We start from the raw sequence: 22,228 nt of genomic DNA, 5'->3' as shown, positions 1-22,228 counted from the left end.
TTTGTTCTTCCTGTACCCATCCTGGAAACCTCGTGTGGATACTTTAACCCCCTTTTAACCCTCATCTATGGTTATAATTGTCTGTGATCACTCCTGATGTCCGGTGTTCTGTTTCATAATTTAGAAATTATCTAATGGACATTTTGCTTTCAAGATGACAATGATTGGCAGTCGTCTCCACAACTGGCGAGCCGTAGCACTGCTGTCATCATTCCTTCTTTTTTTTTCTTTTTTTTCTTTCAATGCCTCCCTGAAGTGTTAGCAGTTTTCTCTCCACAAACACACATGACGTAAATGCTAAGGCCCCGAGTTGATACTGCAAACACGCTCTGACTAAGACGGCTCACGATGGTATCGTTGCTTTGAGGAATGCATTTCATCGTCACAAAGGCAGCGGAGTGACAGCCACTTTGTTTGGTGTAATTTGTGTGTGAGTGTGGAGATTTGTTTGGGAGTGGCTGTGTGTGGGTTACTGTATGGGTGCTTAAAATTTCTATATGTCAGCTTATTGTCAGCTAACACCAGCTTTTACTTGCTGTTTAGTGCGTGCTTGCATTATGTGGTGTTTTCGCACCATATGTGTGCTGGCATCCTCTCCTCTTCTCTCTCCTCTCCTCTCCTCTCGTCTCTGAGTAAGCCCAGTGGCTTAAAAAATTCATATTATGGTAAACATACACACCCACAACCACACACACATCAGTCTTCATCTTTCCATCTTGAAAGTCAGTGTTAAAGAGTCACCATTACAGTCACTCTGATTCAGCACTGCTGCAGCACCAAGATTACCAAACATTTTGTTTTATTGAATCTTCTGGGCTTGTTTAAAATGTGCACTTTTAAATTCTCATATATTGTGCTTATCTAATTAATGTTAGGTGGAATCATTCACTAGCTTGGCAGCACACCAACATCATGCCATATCTTAGCCAAGTCTTAATAGGGGATTAGGTAATCCTCCTGATTACTTAAGACCTCTTGAAATTTCACTTACAAGCAAGATTGCTTGCATTTTACTGTATCAACTCACATAATTACCATTGACGTAATTGTAGCTTATTCACTGTCACACCCAGGGCTTGATCCTTTGTAGGGTTTAAACTGGATATTTCCCCCCCAGCAGGATTACAAATGTAATGTAGATTCAATGCAAAAATAATTTAGATCAATCTACGCTCCAAAGAGCCGGCCGCTCTTTGATGTTTGATCTTCAAAAGAGCATTTCATCCAGGCTTCTAAAGGTGATTCACTACGGCCAAACGGCACGTCTTGATGTGGAATCCCAAGCAGGGGAAGTCACTTGTGACATCACGATGATGTCAGAGTACCCCTCAGCCCGTGGTGTCACCTGAGAATTACAGATCAGTCTTGAGAGTGAACGTTTTAGGATAATCCCTTCACAGTTGCTGCGTCTGCCTGCCACCTTCAGGCCTCACTGGGATGCACACCTACATGTATCCTACTACTTTGCTCTGATCCGCACGGTACAAATTAAATAAATGTAACACAGAACAGCAGATAAATTCTGAACGATGAATATCAAAATGTTGCATTGAGTTTTTACTGAATGAAAAGACAAATCCTAACTCTTTACCTTACATGAGAGCCACTAAGGTGAGACCCTCAAAGTTGATTCTGTCAAAGAGACATATATGTGCTAATTCCAAAAACACACGAGCACAAGCATGGACACACACTCACAAGCCCACCTCTTGCTGTTGTTAACACTCTTGTTGTGTCTCCTCCTTTTCCTTACCTTTCCTTTCCTTTCCTGCACAGCCCCAGACAAACAGCACCAAAAACAGCATAGTCACCAGCCCCAAAGGAAACATCCCTTCACCCGCTCTGGTATTTATCTCCTAACCCGCCCTTCACCTGTGTGTTTGTGTGTGCCCGACTTCCCGCCGCCCTTATGTCCTTTAAGACCCTTACCTTCACCCTATCCCACACCTTTTCCTTCACCTTTGTGTGTTTTTCTTTTCTGTCCATTCTTGTTGGTTTTGTTTGGTCTTTATCGAGCCACTGAGATGGCCAAAGCAGTCGGGTAGGTCGTAAACCAGCAGTCGTGTCAGGAAGCATTTTCCCACGGAAGTTGGGAATGCTTTGTGACTTGGACTCGGGTTGATAGTTGTTTTCTCTGTCAGTGTAAGTTTGCCAAAGACAAATAGACAACCAGTGCCTGCAGGGACTGTCACTGCGATTTACCCCCTTCCTCCTGTATTGAAGCTGTCCCCCACCGTGTCAGTCCAAAGGTCTGCAGATTGTCCTTCCAGCGAAAAAAATTCCACCCGTGGATTTTAGAGAATTCCTCTGTAAAATTGGCTGATGTTTTGGAATAAAAACCTGTAAGCTAAAAAGGCCCACAGTATTCAGTCTTGTTTGTCATCTTGTTAGAAAAAACATGTTTGAACTAAATCCAGCTACTCTCTTGCCTATGGATTTGTCTTTTATGTCAAAAAATGATGTTAAGTCCATTGTCAAATAGTTGGGAAAATTCAGCGATATTGCGAGTGAGGTTTTCTTATGGAACAGAAATGGGGAGTTCTAGTTTCCCTTTGGGAATCTTTATTGTTCTGATTACTATATATACACAGGGCAGCAGTTTGGCTTTATGTTCTAGAGGGCACTCTAGTAATCTCACCAAAGTAGATACAGTAGGATGCAAAGGTTTGGGCAACCTTGTTAATAGACATTATTTTCCTGTATAAATTGTTGGTTGTTACAATAAAAAATGTCAGTTAAATATATCATATAGGAGACACACACAGTGACATTTGAGAAGTGAAATGAAGTTTATTGGATTTATAGAAAGTGTGCAATAATTGTTTAAACAAAATCAGGCAGGTGCATAAATTTGGGCACCACAAAAAAAGAAATGAAATCGATATTTAGTAGATCCGCCATTGGCAGAAATTACAGCCTCTAAACGCTTCCTGTAGCTTCCAATGAGAGTCTGAATTGTGGTTGAAGGTATTTTGGACCATTCCTCTTTACAAAACATCTCTAGTTCATTCAGGTTTGATGGCTTCCGAGCATGGACAGCTCTCTTTAACTCACACCACAGATTTTCAATAATATTCAGGTCTGTGGACTAAGATGGCCATTCCAGAACGTTGTACTTGTTCCTCTGCATGAATGCCTTGGTGGATTTTGAGCTGTTTTTCGGGTCGTTGTCTTGTTGAAAGATCCAGCCCCGGCGCAGCTTCAGCTTTGTCACTGATTCCTGGACATTGGTCTCCAGAATCTGCTGATACTGAGTGGAATCCATGTGTCCCTCAACTTTGACAAGATTCCCAGTCCCTGCACTGGCCACACAGCCCCACAGCATGATGGAGCCACCACCATATTTCACTGTAGATGGTTTTTCTTGGAATGCTGTGTTCTTTTTCCTTTATGCATAACACCCTTGTTATGCCCAAATAACTCTATTTTAGTTTCATCAGTCCACAGCACCTTATTCCAGAATGAAGAGTTGTTTTGAGACACCCCCCCCCCATGTTGCTACTCTTCAGAGAAAATTAAAAGAGGAGGGAAACTTACAATTGTCCCCTTTAAATACTCTTTCTCATTATTGGATTCACCTGTGTATGTAGGTCAGGGGTCACTGAGCTTACCAAGCCAATTTTAGGTCCAATAATTAGTTCTAAAGGTTTTAGAATCAATAAAATGACAACAGTGCCAAAATTTTGTTTAAACAATTATTGCACACTTTCTGTAAATCCAATAAACTTCATTTCACTTCTCAAATATCACTGTGTGTTTCTCCTATACGATATATTTAACTGACATTTTTTATTGTAACAACCACGATTTATACAGGAAAATAATGTCTATTAACAAGGTTGCCCAAACTTTTGCATCCCACTGTATATAACACAGCAGTAAGTGAGCCAGTTCCATTTAGCATCATGTGTAGCTATATGAGCTTTTTTTTTTTTTTTTCCACAACAGAACGTTTTTCTTTTTGCCAATGTGTGTGTTTCTGTTTGACTACATGTGATGCTAACTTTAGCACTCTGCTTGGCACATGTACAATGACTCACATTCAGGGTTTGAATGGAAGTTCACATTTACGTGTTTCAAAGTCTTTGTGGTAGTGTGGGTTCAAGCATGGAGGACAGGTGTTTATTGCTGATCCTTGAAGGGAATAGAAAGTAGGAGGGCGGCTGCAATAATCGCACTGTTACCAGGGACTTCATCTAGTTTGTGTTCAGCCATTTGGTGCATTATCTCCTTAATTACAGCAGGGGACTGACATTCTTCCCACCTGGAAGCAGTAGGCAGGTGGTAGTAAATCCACATGAATATATGTTTATATATATGAATACATTAGTGCTTCGTTTAAATGAATTCCATCTAGAGTGAAAAAGGGGAAATCATTTAATTAGCTGCACAGCAAAAGCATCCCTAGTAAAGCATCAGTGTTAATGTGGGGTCAACAGGGACGTGTCACCATCGAACCCTTCCCCCATCTGATGATGCCATCAGCACGTGTCCCCCCCCCCCCTAATCTGCAAACCCCAGGTACTTTGTTCTCACTCATCGTCTTGTCCCACGTTGCCACCGGTGTCTGTTGCCCTAGGAGATGGTTGCCTTGACAACACCACTATCATCACCAGGGAGACAGCTGATGATTGGTCATCACAGAGGTGTCACTTCCTGGCGGGGGGGCTACACAGGATATTCTACATCGAGTGACAGCTCCTAGTAGAGGGAGAAAATATCTCTGTCTCCAGTCTGAGTCACCAGCAATCAGTGGCTACTGTGTGAACTTGAGAGGAGGCAAGCCTTTGAGGGTTTCAAGACAAAGGTCAAGTACTGGTGTAAATGTGGTAAAACTATAACTGTTATAGCAAAAAGTGGCAAAGAAAGAGTACAGCTTTGTACCTCATGTGGTGATTTGCAAGCTGCAGTACAAGTGCTAAAGGAGATACTTCTGCAGTATCGAGGTGGTACGTGGACAGAATTGCACAGTGAATATGAAAAACAAAACAAAATTGCAGTGTAATTTAGGGTTTTTTGTTTTTTGGTGGATTTGAACAGCTTTTATCAGAAGATAGCATTGATAAACAGCAGAAAGTGAGACTCTAGATAAAAGCACTTTCATGGATTCAAATAAAGTAATTGCGAATTTTATTAATTACCAGATGAAATAATAGAAAATAGTCCAGATAAATTACTGAAATTGCAAATTAGAAAATGGAAAAATATATAGTAATGAATGATTGTTTATAAGGAAACTGTATGGCAAGCAGTTAAACTTAATTCTATATAGAGTATGTAGAAATATACTGAACTAGTTTGCTGAAATGATTGATAAAAAGTTGCAATTCATTAGCTAGACGTAACTACAAGCAAAATGGTTAAAATAGCCAAAAGTATAAATTAATAAGTAAAATTGCTAGATTAAAAGTATACATTGAAATTGTTAGCTAAAATAAGCGATTGGAAGTGGTCCCTGCACATAATGAGTAGTGTTTAAATGGAGACTATGCCTATACCTAAATGGTCATCATTCAGAAATGGTAAGCTAAATGCTTTGAGTAACTGGTGAGGTGAGAGTGGTTTGGGTCTGCCTGACAGGGTTTGGGGGTATGTCAGATAAAAGATAAAACTTGGGAACCACTACCTTGCTGTACTTTAAGAGACAGCTTAGTTTCAGCATGAAGTTTAGTGTTGGTAGCAGCAAAATTAGCATGACAAATTGTTATATGGCTAATCCTGTTGAGTGATTGAGCCATTTCTTTGCACATAGTCCTGAACAACAATAGCTGTTTCTGATTAAATTCCATTTCAAAAAGGACCCTGAAATGATGCCAGCGTCTGCCCGGCAGTGATCGCCGTTTCTGTTGAGACGAGTGTGAAAGAACAGAATGACCCGTTTTTCATCTTGTGGGGCATCTGAGTCTTTCTGCTGGGTATGCCAATGTTTTGCAAGATGTTGAGGCCATTTTCTTTTAATCTGTCACATTATATTTTATGCATATTGTATGAGCTGGCTGATTTTTTTTTGTCATTATGCCTTTGTCCCTTTCGATTTGCTATTTCTGTGTTTTGGCATGCATTTCCATCTTTTCAGGCATAGAAAACAGTTTGAAATTATGCATGCACAGCAAGGTGGTGCAGAAATAAGGAGTACCCATGTAAACAAAAGCCTAGATAAGTTAAAGTTCAAAAAGATGTCACAGCTTTGAGTGCAACTTCATGCCATCTCTTCCCTTAGGCTGTGTACTTACTCCGTGTATGTGTGTATTTGCACTTGTATTACTTATGTTGTGGGGACATATGTAGAGCTGTTTATATTACGGGGACTCGCCTCCGTTTTGAGATTTTAAAAAACAGGTCATCAGATTTTAGTGTAAGGATGTAGGATAAAATGATGGTCGCAGTAGTTGGGGCGCAGTGTGGGTCAAGTCTTCAGGAAAAGAAGAACAGTCAGTGTAATGTCCTCTGAAGTGATGCAAAAAAACACTGTGTGTGTGTGAATTTGCGTGAGCACTGATGTGCCCATTGCAGATTAATTTGTGTGTGTGTGTGTGTGTGTGTGTGCGTGCGTGTGTGTGCGTGTGTGTGTGTGCGTGTGTGTGTGTGTACAGGCAACAGAACTGACTCCAAATTACAGTCTTCAGTTCATCCACCCACTCTATGACTTTGGAGGATTCTCCCCCTCTTTTCTGCCATCCTTAACAAGCACTTTCTCTTCATACAACATTCATGTCACTCTTTCTGGTACACTTGGTTCATTTATATTTACGTTTATGTCAAATTCTGCTCTCTTCCTTTCCCTCCCTCTCTTTCTCTTCCACTTTTTCTTTACTTGCTCTCTTTTATTTCATCTTCCTTCATCTCCCCTCCTCATTTTCCTCTTCCTCCAGGAACCTCAGACAACTGTCATCCATAATCCGGTGGACAGGACAAAGGTATACGTCATTCCCCAGTCCAGACCTCTTCTTTCTCCTGCTCTGTCATTCTCCTCCTCTTCCTTATCTTCTCCTCTCCTTTGACATTTCTTTTCATGCTGCATCTGTGCGAGTGCAACATGGCTTTGTGCACTTGTCTATGTGTGTAACTAAATATTAATCTCAGATAAAAGTCTGTCTGAAGGGAACAGGTGCTAGGTAGCGAATGTTGTTTACCCCAACAACCAAACTTGTGTTAGTCTGCCACCAAGGGGGACCTCAACACACGCATGTATTAGGATTAAGGGAATTCTAACTATACTTAATGTCTATTCAAGTGAGAATAGTGGCAGTCCTTATAAGCTTAGATGTCATGTTTGAGCTCAGATGTTATATTTTAGCCAATGAATGGAACCTGAGACTGGTGTCTTTGGATCTTTAAGACTGTTATATTCAGCATTCAGCATTGTAATTTATTTATATATATGATATAGGTAAAACTTTTTATTTGCATTATACTGACTGATGGTGTCTCGTTGTACCCTCTCTTACTGTCATATAATCTCTTAAAAGTTGCTGGTGTAACCAGTGTGAATGTGTATGTGTTTATAGCTTGTGCATGAACATGCATGCCTTTGCAGTAAGATCACTTCCTCATAGGCATGACTGAGGTGTTTTTCCCGAGTTGTTTTACCCAAAGTGAGAAGTAGCAGAACTTTGTTTGAAAGAGATATTCATGTTTTTTAATAAAGCGCAGTGATCTTTTGATTGTGGGTCAGTTATATGTGTGAAATACAGTACATGACTGAATTCTCACTCTCCAAGCTCAAACAGAGGCTATGCAGGAAGGTGATGAAAGTATGTGGAAGATTAGTCTTCAGTGCAGTTTATGTTTTCACACCCGCCTGGTTTAAAGAAGCACACTTGACCTCTTTAGCACTTACTCACTCAGCTCTGTCCATCTGGTAAGTTAAGTTTGATAGATTCTGGACTTTGTGAGGCAACAATAAAGAGGAGTCGAGATCAAGTAAATGCGAGGCTTCAATATGTGACCCGAGAAATGAATGTCGCATAAAAGAACAAAGAAAATAAATTCACCATATTTACACAATGAATAGTTTTCAAAGGAGGGTCAAACAAAACGAATAAGATGCAGAATGTTACAGGAAACATCTCAATGATTCAAACCAAAGAAAACAAACTGTAGGCGTAATCACACTTTTAATTATATTTCAAATAGTTGACAATCCTTTCCACACTTCTTTCCTTCGCATTCACATGAAAACAGTTTTTCTTTTCGCTCTTCCTCTCCGGTCAGGCCACCAGCTGCTCTTTAAAAGGCTATGTATGAAACCACTTTGGTGCTTTGTGCTCGTGAGGCTGTTAGCACACGTGCATGCTTCTAATGAGGTCACAGAGTCTCTCAACTCTTCATGCAGGGGAATTTAGGCCCATTTAATCTTCTAATTGGAAATGAGAAACTCCTCCTCTGGCAAAAGCCTAAGAAGAGGGAGACAGCCAGCCAGGCAGGCAAGCAGGCAGACGGGTAGATGATTAGATTTGAGGGATGCAGCCCCTGATTAAGATGACAACATATCGCCCTGTGAGAATCTGTTCTGTCTACTAGCGTTATTGAAATGGAAAGCAGTTTCTGTCAGTTTTAGCATGATATAAGTGCTCCCACTGAAGCAAAGGCATCATTTGTCCACTTGGTGCAGTACACAGATAGGACGAAGCTGCATGAGTAGAAGAAAAGAGGTTTGAGTGTAAAAAGGTTAAATATAGACTGACACTTTTAAGTTTTTGAATTGTTAATGCAAAAATAAGTAAACAAATAATAGTTACAAAGGCTGGATGATAGTAACTAACGTATTTGCAGTTCGATTTTGTGTTTTGCTTATGAACTAAATCCACAGTAAGTAACTGGTCTTGGTGTATTTTACGCTGTTTTGGGTTTGTAAAGACATGACATGGCAACATAGGGTGCCCCCTGCTGGCCAGTCTTGTGTCTGTGTACATCAAGTCTCATTGCCCTTCTTGTGACGTCCCTCTTCATGTGCATTCAGCGCGAATGTGTGCCCTGTCATGGCCGAACCTTAGCTAACTGTTTATCTCTGATCTCCAGGAATCGTCGGACAGCAGCAACACCACTGTGGAGGACGAAGATGTGAAAGGTAAGACTGCAAATAAAAGGAGAAGCTGTTTGCTCCGAATGAAAAGTCACAACACTCCAGGGGTCTTGACCAGTTTTGGATCATCACTTGACATTTCCAGGCTTTTGTTTGTCACTGCAGTCAGTCAGTGAACAACTTGTGTGACAGCTGAACTTAATGTGCATCTAGTAATCAAAAATTTCAGGAGCCAGAAAAGTAAGTTTTTAAACAACAGAAACACTAAAACTGTTCATTACAAGTCGATGACAACCGTGTGACAGCGCACTTTAATGGAATATGTTGGAGATTTGGCTGATTGCCTTTCAGTTGTTAAGTTCTCAGCTTTATAATGGTGGATTTTGACAGGCTCTGTTATTGCTCTTTAGTTGCTGGGAAAATGGATTCTCCTTGCGGTGAAAGCTGCTCTTTGTTACTGACATAATTGTACCTGAATGAATGCCTCTTTATGAAATTGCTACAATTTTTAAAAGCTTAAAAATTACAGTCAAATGTACTGAGGGTCTAGGGAGGCTCTTAATACTTACATGCTCTGCTTTGCATGAGCTTCTCTTGTTTATTAGACTGTGTTATCACGAGCCTTGGGGCAGAAATTTTTTTTTTTGATGCCAACTGCTGACAAACTCTCATGCGACCGGCTTTGTCTTCATAGTGGCTTCGAGTGGAATGAAGAGCGTAATGACTGGATTTATTTAAAATTCTGTTGCTTTGCAGAAGGCTAAGCAGCACATGCTATATGTACTAAAAGGGTTATTGTTTAAAAAGAGTCCTAGATGCACATCATGTGTGGTGCACATGCAGTAGATTAGCTCTAATTTAGTCATCTGGCTCACGTCTAACCTCTTACTGATTCCTCACGGAGCTCTATAACGAAGACATGTATGGTTATGATTGTGAGACGAGGGCTGTGAAATGTAAGAGGCCTTGTAATGCTGTTGTGGTTTGGCTCAAAAGTGTTTGGCTGAAATCTTAATACTGAGGAGCACACACCCCTTAAATACCAACATGCCTGTGTGGGGTGTCAGCTTTTGGAGCTGTGTAGTTGTGGCTGTGTGTGCGTGTGTCACTTGGCTAGTGTTGCGAGAGAGGAATAAAAACACTCTTTCAAAGGCGTATCACACATATCAGCAAATAACTCCACAAAGTGTTTTTGTGTCTAGCCTTTTGTGTCCACTCGGTGTGTGTTTTTCTCTTGTGTTACTGTGAAAGCATAATTTCAGCTTATCTATACCAACACACTCAAACACCCCTGTTCTCCACATCTCAGCTGAGTACAATGCATCTAAATCGGGTCATGAATGTCTCATTTTGGTGCCAAGCATACAGTGTGCGCTTCCATCTCCTCCTCCTCATCGTCCTCCTCCTCCTCCCTATAGAGGTTTTGCTGCTATGTCACAAATTCCCTAGCAACCGCAGAAGAGCCATCATGTAGGTCTCGTAGAAAAAAAATGTTGGAAACAGTACTCCAAATGCTTTTATTATAGTTGCTTATTACCTCTGCCAAGGAAGCGATGTGATCAGGGCGTTTGCCAGCACAAAACTTGCTGGATTTGAATTAAAATTTTAGCACCAAGTTGGGAGTGATTAGTGTTTCGAGTTAATGCATCCTAAAAGTTTTTCAAAAGAAGATTTAACCTTTTCTTCATATATTCAAAAAGACCTATTAAGTTGAAATAAGAAAAGTTGGGAGACATTATCTCGATGTTCTAGAGGAAATATCAAAAATTGATCCTGATCCAGATATCCTCCTGGAGTCAGGAGATCGGTTCATACAGAGGTGTGCAGTTTAGGATTCATGTTACTTTGATGGCTCTGAAGTCAATTAATGTGTTGTACTAAATGATACATGAAACTAATTTATTATTGAGACCATAAAATCAGTAGAAATGTGTTTATTGAAGTCATAAATCAAGCGAGAAGTAATTTTATCGTACATTTCTCCAGTCACTCTTTTTATAAACAGAGGTGTAGCACCCTGCTGGCTGTCAAGAAGGGTGCAGGTTTAGTCTTTTTAATCTATCGGTTTTTTTTAAAAAAATTGATGCAGTTCCAGTCAATTTGGTCTTTTGGCGCTTTGATTAATTTGTCTGAAATCTTTCAGTGAACTGATTGGAAGTGTTTCTGTACTGCACCTTAGTCAAATTGTCATCCAATGTCAAATGATGTGCCTAAACGTTAGCATTAAAACAAACGTTATGAAGGTAGGGCATCTTGACAGAACATTGTATCGCCTGGAAAAACTTTATGCACAAAGGAAGTACTGTATACTACTGTACTTTTCCTGCATCATCCCCCTACTCTAAATTGGAGCGCCACCACCCCACCCCTCTGGCACAAGTGGAGGGGGCTAGGACACCTTTGGATGGAAGTCTGGGCTAAAGGGAGAGGTGTCTAAACTTAGCACCAGTGGCAGGAAACCGAGACGGAGCTCCCGGAGAGGTGTTAAAGACAAACCGCTCGGCTAGCGCCACCCTTGGATAGCAATAGTTTGAGGGCTCTTAGGGAGCTAACACTCAGATTGCTCAGAGAAAACTACAAGAACCAGGTGAGTGTGGCGTGTTTGGTTGGAGTAGTTTGTCTCTCGCTTGGCTTTATAGGATCTTCTTGTGAGGTCAGTGCTCGACAGCTGGCTTGTAACCCAACACCTGCACTGGCCTTCAGAGCATCTGAGTACATATCTGTTTTGTTAGCCTCAATAAGTCTGTAGAAGCGAATATGTTGCATGCAGCTTTCTGAGGGCTGATTGCTGTTTTCAGTCATTAATTTACATGTTTTTGTGTTAGAATTTGAAGGGTTATTGGGTGTTAATTTAATAATCCCAGTATTCTTCTTATTTGACATCTGTTGAATTAACTGTCCATCGCTGGAATATTTATGCTCTGCACTTCCGAGATATCGCTTGTCAGTCACCTACTGTTGGTTGCACACTGACAGATTTTTCTTGGTTTCCCCTCATTATACTTGGTTTCTGTACTTAGCACAACTAATTTTAGTGATAACAGAAAAATGTCAAAATTACTGTTGCAGAAGGTGTGGATTGTTTAATAGTTGGTCTGTGAATTTCATGTAATTGTGTTTGAGTGGGTGTACTTCCAGTGGCAGCAAATTCCTTGTTTCCCTGCAGGGGCCTTTTCTTTCCCTCTATTTGTCAATGAGTTGTTCGCGTGCCAGCTGATTAAACAGACAAGTAACATCCAACTCTCTCTCATTATCATCATGGCCATCACTGTTGTCATCATTCGTCCTCTGCTTACTGGCAAGACTCCCATTGAAGTCTCAGTAAAACCTCTCATGCAGCGGCAGCCGCAGTTGTAAATCCTGCCAAAATGGAGTCATTAACTGAGATAACGAGAAAAAAGCTTCTTTTTTTCCCTCTTTTTTTTTTTCCCTCTTGTTCAATCTATTGACAGACTGCTGTGCCAAATAGTAGCAGTAATTTTTCTGAAAAAGTAAAGACAGACTGCGCTCATCACATTCATCTGCCCCCTTCATGCCATCTCATATGTAGTTCCAACCGTTCCTCACTGGGACATTTCTGTTTTATATATATATATGTGTGTGTGTGTGTGTGTGTGTGTGTGTGTGTGTGTGTGTGTGTGTGTGTGTGTGTTAGGGAAGAGCTTAGACAACAGCTCGCTTAAGGCGCAGTCCAGCACAAGCTCCCAACCTGATAGCTCTCAGAGCTCCTCAGCTGCTGTGCACTGTAAGTCAGCATGGCCGCCAAATGCCTATAACGCATTCAAAAAGTTGACTAAATCACTTTCTGCGTGTTTTGCTTGTATTAAAAACAGTCCTCGCTTATATTAAAAGCATGCATCTGCTGCTGTGTAGAGCCACTAAATCCCTGCAACGCCTTGACTTAGAAAGCCTTGTCTCTATTTCTGCATCAGTCTGAAATTAACAACTTAAATACAGAAAAGGGAAAAGTTCTATAAACCACCAGAGTGCTCTGTAGCATATCGCTCCTCTACCGTCCCTTCCTCCCACCTTGTGCCACCTACACCACATAGGATTAGGACAACTCTTTGTCTCCCTCAATTGGATGTTCATGGAATAACAACACAGTGCGACTGCTTTCCAGTTCTTGGCATGAACCCTGTCTTATGTTTCTTTCACTGTCTTTGTTTGAGTTTAACTTTGTCTTGAAGAGCTCTGATAATGTAGTCAGCACCGTAGCGCTACATCAAATGATGTGTCATTTGATATATTCATGTAAATAAATATAGATCTTTTTTTTTTCACATTAGTCTGAGAGGACTGCTTGTCTTAGTGCTCTCCTAGACAAACTTTCATTCGTGCGGTTACATTTAAGTGTCATTCCTCATGTTCCTCCGTTCCTAAATTCAGCTGCCGCAAAGTTCGCTGACCTGCTGGGCTCAGTGCGTAGGGGATCAGGGCCCGTAGCTGACGGAGAAGGGAGAGCCAACACTCCACCTCCCTCTGCCCTCTCTGCCCCCTCCCCTCCACACACCCCGGTAGTCCCCATGCAGAGTAAGTAGAAAAGAGCGACAACAGACAGAGAAAACTAAATGAGAAATATATGTATAAGTTAGCATCTTCCTCTTGCTCTCATTTATTGCCAAGATGATGCATGAAAAGATGCACTGATACTGATCTGATTTTCATGTGCTATTTTGGGAAAGATGAGGAGGAATTAAAACTGCTGTTTTTTCACAGCTGTTTTCTGGATATTTCTGTAGTCCCTTTAACAGTTTTAAAAATAACCTTTATAGTTGCAGGAGAGATATAAATAAAGCTTATCCGTCTAAAGCGACCTCAAAATGCAGTCTCAAAATATATGTAGTGCAAATAGGGTTTTTTAATTTAAAAATGTCAATATTTATTGCATAATCATCACATAGTATTACTTTTGTATCCTGACATGTTTTTAGTTCAGTGTTACATTGTTTTAAATTTGAGCTTTCTTACATTTCACACATTTAATTAATTATTTAAATAAATGTGCACTTTAACATGTCAGACTGATGATAAATCATTCTTAAGACTTTATATGTAATCTTGCCGTACAAAGGCAGCTAAACCTTGCAGATCTATGATGGTCTATCTATGATTACCTGTAAAATTACTCTGCATAATTTAAGTTCACTGTACTGTTATAGTGAACTATAGTTCCTGAAGGGATTTCCTTGTTTATTCATTCCTCTCTTCTCCTTGTCTCTACCACCTTCTGACAATGTTTTTAATCTGTTTCTATGCGTTCCTCCTTCACCCATCCATCCATCCATCCATCTTGCCTGGACTGCACTCAGTGTCTCGGCTCACAGACCTGGTAAGCAGCGTTCGCAGGGCGCCGGCGGCCCCTGCGCCCGAAGTCGATGCTGTGCCGGCGCCGGTACCTAGTGCCAGGCCTACCCCTCCACATGCACACACCACTTCCCCACCTCCCCCTCACACCCCCTCCAGCCCTCCCCTGTCTTCCTCCCAGAGTGAGTACTTAGTGAGCCAAACCCCAACCCTGCGCATGGTATCCAGTCAGGAGCCCTTATCAAATGACGTGTTAGGATTTCACAGGGCGCCTGTTTGGTAGTTTGTGTTCTGATTGTGCGAACAGGTGTATATGGAGTGAAGTACTTTGTGTTTAATGTGATGCACTTTACTTCTGAGCCTTATTAACCTCCTGTGTGCTGCTCCACAGAGAGCACCGCTAACAGCACAGAGGATCTGTGTGTGTTGACTCACTGTTATGCCCTTAAATATATAGGTGACACGGTTTGTGGTGATGTAAAGAGAAGCCTGGTGTGTGCTCATGTTAAGGTGTGTTTGACAGTGTCCAGGATCACATGATCACCCGGCCTCTTGTATGTGTCTCTGTGGCGTGTATGAATTAACCTGCTGCTGCTACATTTTGCTCATTGATTTATTTTCTCAGTTTTTCTAGCGTAGCTGGTGCGCTAACTGCCTTTGCCTGAGCATCTGTTTGGTGTAAATGAGTTAAAACTGTGTTTAAATGACCTGAAGTTAAATGAGCTAACATTGATGGCTCTTGTGTTTGCCTCTGAATAACCTTTGCTCGTACATGTTCACTGCAGCACGCAAGCAAGAAATTATCAAGATAACCGAACAGCTGATAGAGGCCATCAACAACGGAGACTTTGAGGCATACGCGTGAGTCTCTTTTTGTATGTACTAGGTAGTTTCTGTGGTTTAAAGTTAGTGTTTGGCATCTTTAAAATGCGCTCATGTGTGCTCTTCAGTAAGATCTGCGACCCTGGACTGACTTCATTTGAGCCGGAGGCCCTGGGCAACCTGGTAGAGGGAATGGATTTCCACAGATTCTACTTTGAGAACCGTAAGATTAATAGATACATTTGATGAAAAGCATATTTGCCTAAACCACAAACCGAGATTAATACAGACGAATGCTCCACGGCAGCGCTTACATTTACACTTGGATGAGTGTGTACTGGTAACACAATATATGCTTTTGTATGTTTACCTACTTTTTTCCTGCTTCCTGGTATTGTGAATTAATTTCCATTGATATAGCTAAATTAAATCATCAGTAGTAACACTGGTCCTGTCATTATTGTAGTTGTGCCATCGTATTTGATGACGTTGTCCTCATCATCCTTTCAGTTTTGGCTAAGAACAGCAAGCCGATCCACACCACCATCCTGAACCCCCATGTGCACCTGATCGGCGAGGATGCAGCCTGCATCGCCTACATCCGCCTGACTCAGTTTGTTGACGGCCAGGGTCGGCCGCGGTCCAGCCAGTCAGAGGAGACTCGTGTCTGGCATCGCAGAGACAGCAAGTGGCAGAACATCCACTTCCACTGCTCAGGCGCACCAGCTGCGCCACTCCAGTAAGGTATGGACTGAGTAAACTGAAAGCAGAAGGATTTGTTCCAGTTCCATGTGTATTTTCTTGGACCTTACCAGTGTACCTTTACATGATTGATAGTTTAAGTTAAAAAAGGATTTTTTTAAAAACTGCATCTTGGTGCACCTCCTGGGCTCTGAATCAAGCTGTTTCTCTTACTCTAAGCCAAATTCCTTGTGATTGGCTGCCCCTCATAAACGTAAAGTTTAAACAGTAGATGCTCACAGCTCTCATTGACACTCTCTTTGAAATAATGCAGAGCCAAGAGCAGAAGAAAAGTATTGAGTACTCAAAGTATTCCTGAGCTTTTTGCTCACCTGTTATACGCTGAACCTGTTATGCCAAAGTGAATTGATATCAGCACCCACCTCTGTATATTTTCAACTGGAAATAAAGAAAAAGACCCTTAATCAGTTTGCTATGAACAGCTCTTTATATAACCAGACTGATTTTTTTTAATCCTTGGGTGCATTTTGGTTTGTTCTCTTTGATTGTTTATACTGTTTAATAGTAGAAAGGGTAAGCATGTGAGAATCCACATCATATCAGATTTACCGATGTGCAAACTAATTGCAGTGGTGTGATGTGTGCTGCTTTCTGCACGCTCTGTCCAGGCAGCTCTCTCTCTGGAGTATTTTCATTAGTGTGAACACATCCAAAGCAGGCTAATTCCTGCTGTGGGCTACACATTATGTGAGAAAGGACAAAATATTCCAACCTGATTCTCCTAAAATTTATAAACATTCTTGTGTCGAAACTGCAAGATGTGCATGCTTGTTAGTCGCCTTTCAATTGCACAGCTTCCTGGAACAAAGTGTGATGTGATGTTCGATTGGATCAATGTGGCAATAGTAGTAACAGGCTGGTGCATTCACTAATAACACGTGGGCATCGTGTGTGCTGCCTCCTGTGTGCTATATCCATATATTATTCAGGGCAGATGCATCAGAAGTGGCTATTTCCTGTTGTGTGCTACATGTGAGAAACAGCTGAGGAAAATATTCCAGCTCGATTCGACTAACAGTTGTTATGAATCCACTAAATCCATTTACCAGTGTTTTAAAGCCATTTTTTAAATTATGTATGTGTGTGACACTTTGATTTGTGTAATTATTTAATGTTCAGGGTGTTTTTGTTGTTGTTTTTCCTTCTCAGGGTTAAGTGCTGTAGTTTCATCTGTCAGGAGTGCTCTGCTGGAGAGAGGAGGAGGCAGAGGAGGAGGATGAGGAAGGGGTGAAAGAACACGTCCAGTAGTGGTCTGGGAGCTCTTTGTCCTCCAACAACAAACTGGACGCCCGGCCTCAACCCCCTCCCAGCATGCATCTCTTCTTTTACTACTACTGCCCCCTGTTTGTCACCTGTCCTACCGCACCTTCTGACAACCGTCGAACAGCAGCAGCGTCCTTCATCCCTCACGACTTCCTCTTCTTCCCTCCGGCACGCTGGGTGTTTGATGGGGGTGGGGGTGTTTTTCAGCACTGGGTGTGATTCCTTCCTGTGGTCTTTTGTGACACCAACCCTCTTGTCCTCCTGTGAATCCACACTTGTGTGACATAAACACTGCACTGGAAATACAGTATGTAAAGTTTTAAGTAAAATCTATTATCATTACTCTATTATTATGATTATTATTATAATTATTATTACACATTTGCAATTGTATATGTAATTTGTATAATTCAGAATTCTTGATGCCAGTGGTTTTTAGAGTTAAAGAAAATCGTTTTTTCTCTATCTTTTTAAGGAAGCATGTCCCCCTGCCCCATATTTACAGTGGCTGTTTTTTATTGTGGCTATTAAGTGGAAAATGATATTGGCAGTTTTTGTAATTTGCTTCTTGTATGTTAGCTATAACAGTGTGCCCAAACTCATGGTTAACATGTTTTTGATTGTGCGTTTGCAGTTTTATTTTTTAATGTTATTTTAATTGTATTTTCTTTTTTGTTCTTTTTTTCTTTTTTCTTTTCTTTTTTTTTTTTTTCTTGGGAAGGGGTGCGTCTGATGGGCGTCCATGTAGAGATCGAGCCCTGAAGTGTGTGTATGGGTGTGCTGAGTAAGTGCATGTTAGTCCAGTCACGATAAGTCGGTACAGTTGGAGGAACTTGTTGTTTCTCCCTTGCTGCAAAGTAAAAGACAGGAGAACAGGTTTGCTTAACTGGGCTTCAAATCAAAGCAAACAGCATGCAGCAGGAGTGCTACTTTCCAACACCGGTGACGCCCTGATCTCTAAATGTCTGAGCTGATGGGTGTAAAACGAAGCAGTAACAAGAACATGGACATGAAGAGGTTTGTCTCTGTGACCAGGATGCTTGATTCTAGAGTGATGTATCAAGCTGTTGTAAGAAAAATGTGTCACGGTGAAACCTCTGCTCCAATGAAGGCTATTCATTGCTGGTATTTGAAAAAACACAGATGATTAGGAATGGTTATAAAGTAACTGAAGCTGAGTACATCATAGTGCCTGTTGCCTCTTAGGTTGTTATAAATAATTTCTTTTGATGGGATAATTTGGCTTCTTTCAGGTGAATTATGTGAGGCATTTGTTCACATTCAGTATATTACTTACACTAGATCGAGGTCAGCAGGCGGCTAGCTTGGTGAAGCAGGGAGGAGTACTTTTATAGAGGCTGTATTGTACTGGGCTCGATTAACAGCAAAACCCAGTTAAAATGAATTAAAGTTTGCATTATAATTTAGAATATTTCCCAAAAGCTCAAAAATCAAAAAAAAAATTAATTTGCTGCACAACAAATAATAATAATGTTCCTGCGACTGAAACTTTACAGTGTTGAAGAAACGCTTGTAGAGTTTCAGGAGAATAACTCACGGCAAGAAACTCAATGTGAATTGGAACAAAGTGCTGTACTAACTTAAATTATTTATGGATTTCAAGACTTTCAAACAGGTTAGAAAGGACCACAATTTATTAAACGATATCAGATATATGTATTTCATCTTATAGTGACCATCTTGTGAAGGTGAATGTGTTTTGTTATAACCAATAATGAATCAGATATGCTGAATATTATTATAGCGTACAGATAATTTCTTCTGAAATAGTCTGGTCAGGGTTGCTTTGACGTGCTGTTTCCTAAACCTTGCTTCTCTCACGAATCTCTGTGAATGCTGGTTCAGCCTTCACCCCACCTGGAGATGGTTTTATTTTCTGGTCAGTGGTGCAGAAAAGGTGTTTGGCGGAGAGATGGGATGTTGGGCGAGTCCTGCTGTTTGCTAGGCAACAGCTGAATATCAGAGCTCTGTGGTCTTTTCTGAACGTGTGAGGTATTTTTAAGTTCCAAAAATGTCGGTGAAAAACAGCAGGTCCTTTTTTCCCCACTCAAAATGACAAAAGCAGTCAGCACATTGAAGAAAGGATCCCGGTAGATGTTTGAGCTTTCTCACTTCCAGAGCCACAGCACAGCACGCTGGTGCTGCAGCTTGGTCTAAACGAAGCACACGCAGATCAGCGTAACGCCCATATCAGCGATGAAGAATGAAGGCTGCGTTTGGCTGGGCGTGTGCATTTTGCTAGTCTTTTGCCACAGGTGCAATATTTATGTGAGTGTGTCTGCACGCATGTACATTGGTTGCTTTCAGTGTGTATTCTTTACAAGCCTGGGAGGATATTTTGGAAGTGTGTGCCGTGTGGATGATGAAATGAGAAGGCTTTTTTTTTTCGGAGGGCACATCAGTCCCCTGCCTTCAGCCCAGGACTGTTTTCATCTGCTTTCTTTCATGTGTTTTTTTTTTTTCTTTTTTTCATGCTTTTACTCTGTTATTTTGGTTTGTTTGTGTTACAGTAAAGTGTTATCAGCTTTTTATGATATAAAGTGCTTGTGCCAGAGGTGGCAGGACTGAACGGATGGACTTTGCAGCACTGAAAACTGATTTTGTGGAGGTTTGACTTTTCATCAGCTCCACTTTACTTTGCTCATCCACCATTGGCTGCCTTCACATTTGTCTCGCCCCTATTGGTCAGACCAAGATAGAAAAAGACCGCTCAGTCGTCTTGGTGAACAGTCCTCAGGTTTTAATTTATTTTGAATATTTATTTATTTATTGTAGTCGACATTTTTACTGTGCTTTTTTTTTTTCTTTTCCTATTGTACAAATCATGCACTTGTGCAAGTGCTGTCTGCAGTTGTTTAAAGAGACGATGCTTCATGTATAAACATGACTGCTTTTAAATGGCTAGTACACCCAATCTGCATTCTGCATGTGTTTTTGTGTAACGACCAACATGGTGGAAATGACTTTTGCTTTTTCTGCTGTTTTTCTTCTGCAGATTTACATTTTTTGCTGTTTTACGTTGTCCATTTTTTCCTTCTACTTAATGTCATTACCACTTTTACAGAGTGGGATACATGTTTGCTTTGAAATTCATATGATACAGGACTGTATTTTGTGTGAACTGTCCCACCCAACACTTCACCTTTTTGATAAGATGGTGAAGATTTTGTCAGATTAACGTTTTGTTTTTTTTCTTGCAGTAAACAACAGAGATGTTGTATCATACTTGTGTCTCATCTAGTAATGATGTTCATGTCTAGTTCAGCCTGTTCTAATACTCAAAGGTCAAAGGTTACCTTTGACCACACATATGTGCGTGACCGTGCTAACATGACCCCCTCCCTCCAGAAAAAGAAGAAAAAGCAGCATGTACAGTACAAAGGTGTCGTTCTTCTGTTCTTCTTTGTGTGTTTCTAAACTTTAAAATCATGATGAGATTCACATATTTAAAATGAGTTCACAGTATTACACAACTGCAACTAACAAGCAGAGTAGCTGGCCTTTTTTTCTTTGCATGACAGTCAATAGGACACTTGTTTTTACTTGTTTTTTGGTGTTTTTCTTTTTATTTGGGTTCATTTTCTACTGAATGCTGGTATACTCGACCTTTCTCTCTCTATTTTCTCAGCTTTTTAAGTGCATATAACTATTTTTGTCTCCAGATGATATAATGAAGATGATTGTAATGATAAGGAATATTATATATAGATTATAGAACTGAGGATGACTATGAGGAAGTTGACAGTTATGATGATGATGATGATGTGATGATGATTATTTGGCATGCTTCTCTATGGGGCTCTGTGTTGCCAGTGCAGACTGGCTGCCTTTTGTACATAGCTGAGTGACCGTCAGCACCAAGAGTCACTGCTGCTTCAAAGAGTAAAGATGCTCCAGCAGGGGGCGCTGTCACACAAAATAAAGCACAAACACACACTGAGGCAGCTTGATGCTTCTAATGTAGCTGCAGAATAACTTTAGATCAAACAGACAATCCAGTCAGAGACATCAGCAGTTCATCAGTGTAGAAGAAGAACCAGCTTCCATTCAGATTATTGATCAGAGCTGCACAGTTAGGACTCAAATGACACTGATGCCTCTAATAAATCATCATCTGTAAGAATCATCAAAGGTGAAATAAGGAACAGTGATTCATTGTGCAGCCCTGCATATAAACTACATGAAGTGTCCTCCTCTTGAGGCTACTGTGAGCTCTGCTGCCTTCCTGTTATTTAGTCAGATGAAGCATCACTGAGATGAGCTGGAGCCACTCTGAACTTCTGCCATCTTCTTTTTACAGTCGCTGACTGAGCTGCACTGACAACACTGAGCCGGCTTCTCTTCATAGGGTGTCTTTCACTCTTTCCCCACTCTCTCTGTTTCCAACCTTGTTCCATCATTTCTCTGCAGTTGGCTCTTTCTACTTTCCCTTTGTCTCTTTTTGTCACTTTGGTTTTCTTCTGTATAATAATATTAATCCTCTAGTTCTCTGATTCTTCTGATTATTGCTCTGTTCTCTTACATGCTTCACGTGTTTCTCTAACTTCAATAAAATGTGTTAAGGTGTTATCAATAAAATGACAGTTTAAATAGAAAGTTCAGCGTCCTTCTGTGTTTACAGACACATCAGACAGGCTTTGATGTATTTAACTGACAGAAAAAAAAACAGGAGATTAATGAACTTGTTTTGCTGATATTTTCACAATTTTTGTTCATCAGGAGAAAAACTTGAACTCCACAGTTAATAAGACTAATTAGTATCAAATACAAATACAGAGGAAATGTTCTCAGCTTCAGTATTTGTATCAAGACTTGCCTGATGAGGTTTTCAAATGTTCAGTGTTTTCATTATAACATCTTCAGTGAGTTTTGTAAATCCTCCATGCAACAATAATAATTAAAAAGACTCAAATTGCTTTCAAATACAGCAGGTGTCCAAAAAAGGAGAAAAAAAACGTTATTTTTAGTGTTTCAGCCACTGAAACAACCAAAAGATGAACTAGTCAAATTGTTATTTAAATGGTTTTT

General features: G+C 40.6%; 1 protein-coding gene across 32 annotated transcripts in view; it reads left to right on the top strand.

Moving 5' to 3' along the window:
- The window catches only part of LOC147317887 (calcium/calmodulin-dependent protein kinase type II subunit beta-like), a 78,779-nt gene extending 56,983 nt beyond the window's left edge, over positions 1-21,796 (top strand). For 6 of the 32 annotated variants that reach the window (XM_086315284.1, XM_086315279.1, XM_086315275.1 and 3 more), the window contains 8 exons: positions 1,777-1,845; positions 6,873-6,917; positions 9,022-9,070; positions 12,681-12,770; positions 15,118-15,193; positions 15,283-15,377; positions 15,665-15,898; positions 17,066-21,796. In XM_086315284.1, coding sequence (XP_086171410.1) covers positions 1,777-1,845; positions 6,873-6,917; positions 9,022-9,070; positions 12,681-12,770; positions 15,118-15,193; positions 15,283-15,377; positions 15,665-15,897 — 657 coding nt within the window. In that variant the 3' untranslated portion in view covers position 15,898; positions 17,066-21,796. Of the gene's footprint in view, positions 1-1,776; positions 1,846-6,872; positions 6,918-9,021; positions 9,071-12,680; positions 12,771-13,414; positions 13,559-14,337; positions 14,515-15,117; positions 15,194-15,282; positions 15,378-15,664; positions 15,899-17,065 lie in introns of all 32 variants that reach the window. The other 26 variants (XM_086315297.1, XM_086315282.1, XM_086315278.1 and 23 more) reach the window with 8 other exon arrangements.
- Positions 21,797-22,228: the final 432 nt, after the last annotated feature.

The sequence above is a fragment of the Aulonocara sp. 'chitande type north' Nkhata Bay genome, linkage group LG12 (assembly GCF_057382095.1).
Source record: "Aulonocara sp. 'chitande type north' Nkhata Bay isolate Kocher_YH1m ecotype deep benthic linkage group LG12, A_spYH_male_GT1.1, whole genome shotgun sequence".
Classification (NCBI taxonomy): domain Eukaryota; kingdom Metazoa; phylum Chordata; class Actinopteri; order Cichliformes; family Cichlidae; genus Aulonocara; species Aulonocara sp. 'chitande type north' Nkhata Bay.
This window is presented reverse-complemented; position numbering and strand designations above follow the sequence as displayed.